The sequence below is a fragment of the Suricata suricatta genome, chromosome 6, assembly GCF_006229205.1.
Source record: "Suricata suricatta isolate VVHF042 chromosome 6, meerkat_22Aug2017_6uvM2_HiC, whole genome shotgun sequence".
NCBI lineage: Eukaryota > Metazoa > Chordata > Mammalia > Carnivora > Herpestidae > Suricata > Suricata suricatta.
In genome coordinates, this window is record NC_043705.1 from 36237771 (window position 1) to 36250737 (window position 12967).

General features: G+C 41.9%; 1 protein-coding gene across 8 annotated transcripts in view; it reads right to left on the bottom strand.

Moving 5' to 3' along the window:
• PPP2R2B (protein phosphatase 2 regulatory subunit Bbeta) overlaps nt 1-12967 on the bottom strand; it is a 450154-nt gene that overhangs the window by 304709 nt on the left and 132478 nt on the right. For 3 of the 8 annotated variants that reach the window (XM_029942211.1, XM_029942202.1, XM_029942199.1), the window contains exons 1-2: nt 8218-8304; nt 7616-7849 (exon numbers count right to left, since the gene is read on the bottom strand). The exons of 3 other annotated variants lie outside the window; for them this stretch is intronic. In XM_029942211.1, the coding sequence (XP_029798071.1) occupies nt 7616-7649 (34 nt within the window). In that variant the 5' untranslated portion in view covers nt 7650-7849; nt 8218-8304. Of the gene's footprint in view, nt 1-7615; nt 7850-8061; nt 8163-8217; nt 8305-12967 lie in introns of those variants that run through there. 2 more of the 8 variants (XM_029942200.1, XM_029942201.1) reach the window with 2 other exon arrangements.

The window sequence follows — 12967 nt, forward strand, 5'->3', positions numbered from 1 at the left end:
TCATTCAAAGATTTGTGAGGTATAGTTTCTCTTTCCCCTAAAGAGGGCCTTCTATCATGAGCAAGGAAACTAGATGAAATGCAAAAAAAGTCACATGGTTTTTATTTGTTAAGTTTGTGTAACCTGAGTTCATAGATCATCCATGGGGGTTGTTGGGAAACAAAGGTTAGGTTGGTGGCCATTTGCACAACTGTACCACCAGCCTGCATCCTGGTACCTCATTACAATGTATATAAAGGTCACACCCAAAAGTTAATGGTCTGTATGTTTTCCTGGGCACATTTCTTATCTCTGGTGACCTCCATTTTCAGGGTGTGTTCACAACTATCTCCCAATTTGATCTCATGGCACAACCCGCTTAACAAAGAACTCCACATGTGGGAGCTAATTGGATGTCCAAAGGAAGTAATGAAGTTGTTGCTGTTGCAAAAAAATATATTGGTGGCCAGGTTGGCCCTAAGTGATGAATGAAACACTAGTGGATGGGGACACTGGGAAAGAATAAAGGTCATGGGCTGGTGCATAAATATCATAGGAATGGATTTTATGACAAAGCCATCTTCTTTGGCTATGGGATGATCAAGGAGCAGATTTGGTAGCCCAAATGGGAGCTCCGAAGAACCCTATTAGGAGTTGGCCCATCTTGTGTGGTACAGTTTGGGATCCAGGGTCTTCAAGTTCAGCTCTAGCTCAAAAGAATCTCCCTGGCTAGCCCACCACTCTCTGCATTACAAACAATGATATTGGCTTCCACAAAAGCCGTTCTTATCTAGACGTCCCACTCAAAATGCATGCATTCTGGAGCTAAAAGCCAAGGTATTTATTATTTTTCTTTTCCCATTTTACTTTTCCTCCAAATCTATTGTATCGGCAAATCCAGCCAAGGTACTTTCTACGTAGTTCTCAAATATGCCCTTGTCTATCTTTATCACCATCCCCTTCTCATTGGGCCTCCTGCTTCCACTTTTGTCCCTTGTAATCTATACTCCGCAAATAGCTAGAGAAAAACAATTTTAACAGTTATGAATTAGATCATGCCGTTCTTCTGCTTAAAATCCTCCAGTATCTTCCCTTGGGCTCAGAATAAATTCCAAATTGCTTATCCTGGCATTCAACTGAAAACATTCTTCCTGCAGCCCTTTGCAGACCTAGCTCTCTCTCATTCATGTACCTTTTCCCTCTCCCATCCCATCAATCAAAAGAAGTTATCCTCCCTACACACACACACACACACACACACACACACACACAGAGCACATACTGCCTCCAATGTCCTAACCTTCTTCGTAAGTTTCCAATGTCCTAACTTCTTCATAAGTTTCCTCTCTTTGTGAAATGTCAGCACCCTAGACATTAAGAGTATATCATCAAGCTGCTGTCCCTTTACCTGAGGTTAGCTATTGCATCCAGGTGCAGACTTAGAGAAGGAATCTGCTCTAACACCATTACATTTCCTTAACAAGTGACTCATGGATTAACCACCTTTTGTTTCCTGCCAGGATATGATTTTGTTTGGCTCATATATTATTATACATTCTGAGCCATTGTACCAAAAATCAACTTCTCTTAACAACCACAAAATCTCCATCTCCACACTTTCACTGCATCTTTCTTTCCTCATCCCTTTCTGCAATCCAACCACCTTAAGAAAACTTACACCTTAGTATCCTAAAAGCTTCTTGTCTTTCCAGGGATGATAGAGAAGCCATTTATAAAAACTGGACTTGTAAAACACATGACTTTCACTCTGGGGCCAGCTATGACTCCCACTGAAAGCTCCTTAAAGACAGTGCATTAGTAGGAAATCTCTAAAGGAAATCAATAATTTTATTCATTTTAAAGTGGCTTATACAGGATCTGTCCCAGAGTTGGTATTCAAACATTTGTTATAAACACCATGTTACCCACAACTAAAAGAAGCAAAGTGTTACTATGTTAAAATGGTATTTGAGTATTTAAATTTTTTTCAACCCAGAAGAATAAAAAAGGAAATTCTAACCAGATGTTATCTTTTTTATCACTCAGAACACATTCTATCTCATAGAATAATGTATATATACACATATATATATATATATACTCTACATATAATATGACCTCATCATATACATAGTTAATCAAATGATTATAAGTTTACATACTTAGTAAAGAGTGACAGAGAAAAAAAGTCATTCCTCTCCACCTTTCTATGTCCTGGCTGCTCTTACCCCCCATAACCAAACATAACATCTGGCATCTGATTGTCATCTAAGATATGTGGATTAAATGAATCAACTCACACAGCTAGGAGGTAATAGAGCCAGGATTTTAAGCCAGATTTGTCTGATGATAAGCCTAGGTCCCAAAGCAAAAGTATATTGACTTTCTTCATTTTTCAGAGTAACCGCGATGTCTTTTCCTGGTGCTATGCTTTGAAGCATATGCCCTCCTGACTGCCATTACCTGTATTGGTGTTTTTCTCACCAGGTGCCTGTAGGCGCCTCAGGTGGGTGTGACATTTCTCAGAGCCAAGAAAACAAGTATCCCTGCTCACTGGTGTCCATCAACTACTCTGTGTGCATGTAAGAAATACAATTTATAGATAAGAATCCTTATTTATAGAGAGGTTTGAAGTTACTCCCAAGGACGTGCTGTTAATGGCAGAGTTAGTTTCAGAACCTAACTGACGTGGTCTCTTCACATTCTCTTCTGAACAAAGAGGGAGGGCTACAAATAAATGCTCAGTCTCCTGGCTGCCAGTCCATATTCTCTCTAGCACCACAGTGACTGCCAACTTCGACTGCTCAGTCCTTCAGTCCGATCTTACTGTATACCCTAGGTGTAGCCACACCAGACAACAAGGAAAGTGAGCAGTCTAATGAATGGAGGAATGTTAAGCTCTTCTTTCCTCAGCTTTTACTGAGCCATTGGATTTGCTACCTAAGGATGCAAAGAATTTATTTAATAGCCAAGTGGCAGGCAATCTGACAGCTCCCTAAGCCAAAACAAAAGTTAATCATCGCAAGCACGTAGGGACCCACGTCACTTTGCAACCTACCTGTGCTTTTCACAGGGGCTTTCAAACTGTGAGCCGGAGAATGCCACCCCACCCTCCTGCCTTTTCTCAAAAACATATCATCTGGCCCACCTGCATTTTTGTATTTAGGTCCCGGCAAAGGCACCATTATGAAATTGAAAGAACTGCCAGAGAGTAGGATGACTTCACCGCATGCGAATTCACTGAGGAGGTGGCAGGCAGAGGCGTGGAGAAAGAGGAGGAAGAATATACATGAAGAGAAATTTGCCTTTGGGCTTCCCACCTCTTTCTGCATGGTGTCGAGAATGTTCCACAGGCCTTTCAGAATTAATGTGTTTGCTCCCTAACAAACTGCCCTAAGTCTCTTTCCACAGAGCACAGTGAGACTTTGGTTTGTTAACTGAAGTTGGTAATGCTAAGAGTAATGAAGAACTCACAGCCAATAACAGCATGTACCATTTACTGAGCAGGGATGAGGGGCTAATACTAATGCTAAGCCTGTGTACACGTTATTTTATTCAATCCTTACAACTCTGCCTCACGTCACTCCCACAGAGACCCTTCAAGGACTCCCCATGGCCTTTAGGACAAAGTCCAAGTAACTTAACAGAGTTTATGAGACCTCCTAAGATGCCATCAACCTTTGCAATTCTCACCTCCCCTAGTGCACTTGGCACCTCCCTTGAATGTTTTGGTTTTATCTGAACTTGGCTGCTTTTGGTTCTTCTTATGTTGTGTGCTCTCTCTTGCCTACAGGCATTTAAATACATTCCCAAGAACCCAGTTCTTCTACTCTTCTCCTGGTTAAGTTGCACTTTCCCTCTAAATTTCAATCCCTTTTTCCTAGAGGGACTTGTCTCCAATCCCACCTAAAATAGGTCGGGTTCTCTGTTGTTTGCGTCCATGATTCATTCCACTTCTTCTTTTGTAACTCAATACCTGTCGTGACTAGTTAGATATGTACCTTTGGTAGTAGATTTAACCTTTGTGAAGGTTGGCAGGCACCATGCCTTCTTCTTACAGTTGTTTCCCTAAGCACTGAACTAATTGCCCATCGTATGAGTAGACCTTGAATAAATGAATGGAAATCAATTATATACAAAATATATATTTGAGTATTTCCATTGCATAGATGAGGAAACGGATTAAGAGGGGCTGAATAATTTGCCCAAAGATATACACTTAGCCAATGGTGAAGCTGAGCTTTGAACCCAAGACTGATGCCCAAACCCAAGTTCACAATCACTCCACAGCATTGCCTTCTCAAAATTTCCTCCAACACTAATAGGAAAAATAAAGACAATTACTCTAGATCATTCCGCTTACAGATAAATTGAGTATAGAAAGGTGCTGGGATTCTGGAGGGTGATCTTCCCCTCATCTGATTTCAAAGCTACCTGAGAGAGGCTGGGTGATCCTGAGTCTTTCTGTACCTGGGGCACATGGAGTGCTTCCCCCAAATATGGCTTCTATCTCTCCACATAGGTGGTAGTGGATAACGGGAAACCCATAGCTACAACTTTTAGTTCTTCCCACAGATCTACATGAAAAAAGGGAAAGTGAGTTTCTGACATTCTAGGAGAGGATGCCCAGGCAACAAAGATAGAGCCAGAGCAACGGACCACCCAGTAGAGACATGATGCTGTAATCTGCACATTCTCCCATACCGAAGCCCACTTCCAGGGGGTGGTAACCAATTACTGTCATACATCTTTTCCGTAAGGCATCACAGAGAGATTTACCTGTCCCAACTGGACACAGTTCGTAGAGGTCCCCATGGACGGCTAACCAGTATCTCTAGAACTTGCTATGTGGTCAGGTGAAAAGCACTGTGTTTCATTTATAGATTATGCCAGAATAGCAGCTCTAAAGCTGAACACAGGTCAGTGATCCTGATGTTGTGGCTTGTAATAAGACAAAAATGGCCACTGAATTACATATTAATTTTCAAAATTAAGTTAGTTCACTTTGTATTTAATGGCAGCCCCTGACACAGCTCTGCCACTTAACAGCTGTGTGATTTTTGATACACTAATCAAGAAGTTGTTCATATATAAAAAGGGCTTATAAACATAATTACCAATGGGGTGTGTGTGTGTGTCTGTCTGTGAAGAGCCAGTGAGAAAATGCATGTAAAGTGCTTAACATAACACAACATATGGTGCATATAAGCACTTAATAAATGAAAGTTATATTAATTATTAGGATGTATTTGAGCTCCTGAAAAGGGTATTGGACAGAGAGATAAGCAGACTATTCCTTTGAGTCTATCTGCTAGTTTAAGTTTAGCGCAAAAGCAAATCGGCATCATGTCTACCCCCATAATAACCAGGGATGTGGGCTATAAGCCCCTTGGGGCACAGGCTGTGCTAACCGTGCCCTACAAAGCCTTCGCCAAGCCTGATACAGTGTGAGGCACACAGTGTGTGCTCAAGAAATGCTTGTTGAAGCTGTCAACAATGGGATGTTCAGGCAGTTCAAAGCACCGTAGGAGTGGATCTTTAAAGGAAACTGTACCCTCCTAGGAGTCATTAAATGAGTTCTTCAGGGAGGGCAGTCACAACACGCCACCTGATTGCTTTGTTCAGAAGTACTTTCCGACTGAGTTACCCCAGAAGAGATGCTGTTTTTTTGCTACATAACTGCAGGACCTCCAGTCCCGACCAGGAAATGGCTTTTCAGGATGGTTTGCTGGTACATTTGTGTAGGGAGGGGAGAGAAACACAGAGCAGGATGAAACTTCTACCAATCTGCTCCCAGCCCCTGGAACCTTGTTGTGTCCTATTATGCTCTGGTGTGTGTGTGTGTGTGTGTGTGTGTGTGTGTGTGTGTGTGTGGTGGAGGAGTGAATACATCAGCAGTACCCACGTACCTCTGAAAATCAGGTCTAAATCTCATTCAATTCTATTAGAAAATTATTCTTACAGCGTAACATAGGCTCTCTGAAAGTATTTTATCCTTTAAACACCAAGACCTCTTTGGTGGGAATTAAAATGGAAAAAGTGTAAAGGAGCGCTTCTCTAAATGAAATCGTCTCTGGCTAAGCAGACCAAATTAGCCTTTTATAGGGTGCAGAGTACAATACAGTGGTTCTGGTCTTTTCTCTTGAGCAAAAAATGTGAGAGGGAAAATTCATTCCAGAACGAATAACCTCCAAATGCAAAACTTGCAAATCCGAGATTTTTGCTATTTTGGAAAACAAACCACATGACCTAGTAATTAATAAAAGATATCATGTCTTATTAGCGTCCATAGAGTAATTAAGAAAATCACAAATCCATCTGCTAAGTAGTCAGCAAACAAGACAAATGACTGAGCTCCGTTAAACAGAAGCCTGTGGGAGTGCAATCTAATAGCCTCATTCCGAACCATGAATACAGCGGCTACTCCTTTTGCCCCATGGACAGGTCACAACAATCCCATCTCCCACGCGAGGTGAGACAGAGCAATGGAGACATCCGGTAAGTGGCCCTCTCTGGAGAGAATGTACGCTTAAGCAAGTGTCAATGTTACTCATGTAGCTTGCTCTTGCAGCCCTTTGTACTGACATTTAAGATTTGGTTTCTTAAAAAGACATAAGAGAAAAGCCCCAAAAGATGTCACCTAAAGTTAAACACAAGCCCAGGAGCTTCTGCATGGAAAATGCCCATCAGGGAGGCTTCTCGGCTCCCCGCACAGAAAAGTTCCATCTTCCTGCAAACTTCTGTCATTTCATCTCTATTTCTCTTCCAACATTCAGCACCTGGACATGTTTCACAGCTCTTCTCCTTGACAGGCATCTGAAGAACAGAAGCCATGTCTCACTACCCTATGGTGACAATAACTACCACTACTGCTAGTTGTGATTAAGATAACTACCATTTCTTGTGACTATAAAGGTGCCAGTCACTGGGGGCGAGTGCTTCATTTTCTTAAATTTATTCTCTGTCCCTTGGTATTCACAACAGACCCTTGAGGTAGGTGCATCCTTCCCTTATATGTGAGGCATCAGAGGCCTGCAGAGACTGAGGGACAGATCTGGGATTCATTTCTGGGTCTGAGAGACTCCGAGGTGTTCTGAAACACCATGCTACACTTTACATATCCCACGCAGCGCCTGGGTGTTGATAAATGTCAGTAGAATCAGTGAACACCTTAACATCAATTCACTCCCTTTTCTCCTTGGTAGTTGAGGTTCAAGCCTTATGGTTTCTGCTTTCTTGTGCATTTCCCCCAGATGTGCATGGGTTTCAGGGTTACTATTTCTGTTGGTTAGCCAAGAATGTCAAGAAAAGCTTCCCTTACCATTTTTACATCAGAAAATAAACACCTTCCCAGGACTCGACCTCTGAGTTCAGGGACTGCCAGGCTGATATTCACAACTGGGCACACTTAATGGCTTTCCTTTGTATTGGTGTTACTCACATGTTGGACAACAAGCTAGATGGTAGGAGGGAGCCCCGTGTTCCCCGCACCTCCTCCCTGCTCCCTTCAAGATCCTGGATCTGCGGTCACATGGAGCGGAGGTCAGGGCCTGGTGGTCACTGACTTCACAATAGTCAATGTGTATCACTGGAGGGAATAGTGGCCTTTTGATGCCTTCACCCTTTCAGCACGTACCGTTCTCTCTCCATCTGGTAACTGCTTCTACCATACAGCCCACTCTGCTCTAGAGGAGAACCCTGACTGCTTTAAACCAAGCAGCACATCCCATTGGCTTCTTCATGGTGATTAACTCAAGTCCGAAGATGTGGCTCAGGCCAATGGTAAAGGAGGAGATGTCTTCTGGGGGCTTCTGGGAAGAATGCTTTCTGCCTCAGTGAGCTTTAAGGAAAGCGATCCTCTCTCTCCTTGCTGGACATTTACATGGAATAAGAAAGATCGAGAAGGTGTGAGAAATCCTTCTGGGACTCTAAAGAAATCCAACCTTAGGGTTAAACAAGATACCACAGAAGACCCAGGAGAAAAAGGAAAGCAAAATGTTTTTGATCATACAACTGAGCCGTTTTAAGCCTTGCTCCAAGGCTTTTCTAATTAAGTGAGTTTTGAGCTAGATTGTCTCTCACCTGAAACCAAAAGATTCGTCATATTCATGGGCGACAACTTGGTTCCATGCTCATTATCATATTCACTTTTTTTTTTCAGAACAGCAACTAGGACAGGGGTCTGAAGGACCAGAGGGGACCACCGCTTATCATAAAGTGTAAGCAGGCAAACTTTACCTGTCAGAGCCTGAGTAGAGCTGGCCAGCCTGATTTAGGGACATGATCTCAGAGTGCTCTCTAGTATGTCTGACTAGTGAACTGCATCCCAGTCAATTGTGTGTGTGGAAGTCATAAAGCCTAATTATGAAGACACGATGAGATCATTGCACAACTGAACCCTAACAATTCCATCAGCTCTCTCTGGCTCGATCTCAACCAGACCCTTCGTGGCTTTCTTATATACTACACGTTGTCAGGTGAATTGATGCATATCAGCTACTTAGAATGATGTTCTTCTCTGAGACTGCCTTGCTGCCTTTGCTGACAATGCCAACTGCCCTTGAAAACCAGAGTCGGCACAAATAAGGGAATTAAAGGTGTTAATGCCAAAAAAAAAAATCTGTAGCAAAGAGTAGCCAAAGCTGCTCACGTGGATATGAGAACTTGGATTCCATCTTGAGGACTTTTAATTGTGAAGGGTTGAGTTCTTCCCAAATGCTGGGGACTGGGGATTCAAGGATGGGAAAGGAAAAGACAACCAGGAGAGACTAGAACAGAAGGTACTGTATTCCCAGAGGAGGCTTATGGAAAGAGCAGAAACCTGGGATATGGTAGCCTCCAACCTGTCATGAAGGGACAGTTTCATGGGTAAGCAACTCGTGCAGTCACAGAGCCTTGTGCTCAGAAGGACCCCTTGTTTTTCTTCAAAGTCTGCGGCCACCATCATGAAATTCCTGATACGTTTTGAACAGGGATGCTGCATTTCATTTTGACTTTAGGCCGCAAATTAAGCAGACCATCCTGTTTGTTCCAGATCTTCACTTTCCTCCTCACCAAAATCACATGACAGCAAAAAGAGAAATTTTACCAAAGACCTGCCTTAGATTTTCTATATGTCTCCTGTCCTTTCTGTCTGTTCCTCTTTGACTGCCTTCTTTGTGTTGAACAAATATTTTAGTGTGACAAATATTTTTGTGAGTTACTTTCTTTGTAGCCATTATAGGGATTGCAACATGCATTTTAACTTATTACAGTCTTCCTCAGATAATATTAATTTAAAACTTTAGAAACTTTGCTCTAATACCATGATTTCTTGTTGTTGTGCTATTTTCATATATATTCAATTTACAGATTATAAACATGACCCTACAGTGTTAATATTATTATTTCATATAATCTTGGGTCTTTTAAGGAAGCTGGGGAAAGATGAGAAAAAGTATATTAATGGCATCTTTTATACTAACCTACATATTTATTATTTGCAGTGTTCTGCATTTCTTCTTGTGGATTTCTGTTGCTTTTTGGTGTCTTTTCCAGAAGTACTTCTTTCCTTCAGTGTATCTAAGACATATTTGCTAGCAACAGATTTACTCAGTATTGGTTTATCTGGGGATGCTTTTATTTTTGAGGACTAGCATTGGTAGATACCAAATTCTCCTTTGACGGTTACTTTTCTTTCTGCGTTCTGAATACGCCCTTCTTTCGTGCTGGCCTCCATGGTTTGAAAAGCAAAGCCAACTGCTCAGTGGATCCATGTTTGGCTATAGAAGATGAGATGTTTTTCTCTTGCTGCTTTCAAACTCTTCTCTTTGGTTTAGGCTTTTCACAGTTTGGCTACAATGTGTCAAGGTGTGGATCTATTTATATTTATCCTCCTTCGGTTTCCTTGAACTTTCTGCATATACAGATTAATGCCTTTTAAAAATCAAGTTAGGGAAGTTTGGGGCTATTATTTTGTCAAATAATTTTTCTGTCCCTTTCTTTTCTCTCCGTGTGGGACTCCCCTTACATGGATGTTGTTATGCTTGATCTTCTCCTGCTAGGTTTTAGAGGCTCATTTTTGTCTTTATCCTTCAGATTAGATAATTTCTACCAATTTATAGTTCGCTGATTCTTCCTTCTGCACACTCAAACCTACTGATGAGCCCATTTAGTGAAATTTTCTTTCTTTTTTACAGCTATTATACTTCTCAGCTGTAGAATTTCCACTTGGTACTTTTAATCATTTTATATCCTTATTAATAATCTCTATTTGTTGATCTATTGTTACATCTTCCTTTAATTCTTTAAAGTTTCCTCTAGTTCTTTGAATATATTTGTAATAGTCTCTTTGAAGCCTTCCTTTGTCTTCTAATAGCTGGTAACACAGAGATGGTTTCTATTCATTACTTCTTTTACCTGAATGTGGGTCACACTTTCTTATTTCTTGGTATATCTCTTAACTTTTTTTCTTAAAAAAAATGAGACCTTCTAGTTAATATATTACACCTACACCGATTCTGGTATTTTTTCCCCTTGGGAGGGTGTTGTTGCTACTGTTTTGTTTAATAACCTGCCTGGGCTATATCTGTGTCCCCTGCGTCACGAGTGTCTCTGCTAAATTGCTGTGGTTTTAAATACGTATCCTTCGTTTTGAAACCTGGCTTTCTAGAGGTTGCTCCTGTGTCTGGGCAGCTCAGTGGTCAGCTCATGATTGCACACCAGCTGTGCACTAACACCTTGAACCAGTGAAGCTTCCATCCATTGCTATTGCAATAGGTTGTGGGTAGGAGAACACATTTAAAATCCAGACTGTTTTTAAGGCTTCTGGGTTTTATTTTCTTTTGGGACCTTTTGAGTCTCTTATGCTCACACACTCAGTCCCAGGATTAACCAGAAGTATGTGAAGGGCTTGTGCTCTCTTTAGTCTCCACATAAAAAGTTTATACACATAAAAAGCCTCAGCCAGGAGTACATTGTCTTTGACCACAAATGTGATTCTTCCCAACCATCCACCTGCAAGACGATTATTTCTACTGACAGCTTTGTTGAGTGTTTGCATTGCCCACCTGTCCAAATTGGGTGAGTCTCCTCAACCTTGGCAGAGAGGCTGCTGTTCATCAGGGCTTTCCTACCTTGGTAGGACCTACAAGTTGGGGTGAGGTGGATGAAGAAGGCTTAGGCTAGGAGGTTAGAGATTCCCACTCTTCTTACAGGAAGCCCAGCAGTTTTTTTGGTTTATTTTGTTTTTTAAAAAATGTTTTTATTTATTTTTGATACAGAGAGAGACAGAGCATGAGCAGGGGAGGGTCAGAGAGAGAAGGAGACACAGAACCGGAAGCAGGCTCCAGGCTCTGAGCTAGCTGTCAGCACAGAGCTTGATGCAGGGCTCGAACCCACGAACGTGAGATCTGACCTGAGCCGAAGTCAGAGGTTCAACGACTGAGCCACCCAGGCGCCCCAGCAATTTTTGAAGCATAACCACTTCTCAGAATGTTTTGTGCCTTTGGTTAACTTCCAAAGCACCAAATGGTTGTATGTGTTAGTTTTTCCAGTACTGTGGGTGCATTTTGGGGTGAGGATTTGCCCCACTTTTCATAGAGCCATAGCTAAAAGTTCCACTCTGCCTGGGGTTTTGAGTTTCCCAATTTGTGTTCTGAGTCCACAAATCATGTAGATCATTCTGCTTATTACAAAACTTCTTTTATTCTATTCTTTTTTCATGGATCACTATTCACACTCTTAAGTCCAATATATGCTAAAGGATCAAGAGCATTCTTACACACGTCAGGTAATTTCAGCAACAAGTTCTATATGGACATTGCTAAAACCAAACATATCGATGCACAATAAGTTGAAACCATTCAGCAAACTCTCCAAACATCACCTGCTGCTTACTCTTAGTCACATGGCGTTTCCTCACAGCAAAGAATGGTAAAAAGCTGATGCTGCCCTGCCCGCTGTCACTCAAGCCTCCACAACTGTGACACTAATCACGAATCTGTTTCCCACCGAGACATGGTCCCAGAATCTTCTTCAGACAGAACGCAAGACAGCTATTATATGGTTCAGGAGAGGAGACCTCTTAGGCACGCCTTCTTCAAGTCCCCGAAGCTGAAGTTTATTTTTCTTCCTACTGCCTACTCTGTTTCCAGCCACCAGTCAAGGCTTTGCGTTTGGTTTCCTGAGAAACATGTCCTTTTTTTATCTGGGTTTCAGGCTCAGCTCTGGCTCAGTTTTTCTACTGGATCTCCATACTTACTCCCATGCTGATTTCCTCCATTCTCATGATTTTAAACCCCATCCATTTGGCCTCTCCCAAATCTATTTTTAAACTAGATCTCTCACCCAGACTTCCAACTCCCTATATATTCTCTCCACTGGGAAGTCCTTTTTTTTTCATGTTTATTTTTGAGAGGGACAGAGACCGAGTGTGAGCAAAGGGAGATGGAAACACTGAATCTGAAGCAGGCTCCAGGCTCAGCTGTCAACACAGAGCCTGATGTGGGGCTTGAACTCACCAACTGTGAGATCATGACCTGAGCAGAAATCGGATGCTAAACTGACTGAGCCACCCAGGTGCCCCTCCACTGGAAAGTCTTAAGGACATCTCCAAGTGACCATGCCAAAAAGTGAACCCCTAATTTCCCACCTGGAATCTCTTCTACCCCTATAGCCCTTCTTCATCTTGAATGATGTTAAATTCACTCTCTCAGATGCTTAGACCAAAAAAAACTTAGTCATCCTCAATTCTCCTCATTCTCTCTCATTCTATGAGGAAATCCTGTTGGCCCTACCTTCAAAATGCCTTCTTACCACGGTCACTGCCTTCATCCTGGTGTAAGCCGCAGTATCTCTCATGGTATTATTGCACCTGATTTCACTACTTCTAACTTTGCTTTTTATATTCTGTACTCAGAGTGTTCCTTGATCCCTGCTATCCTATGCTTAACATAGTGTCCAGAAGGATCCTCTTTAAAAATAAGGCTGATTGTGCCACTTCCCTACT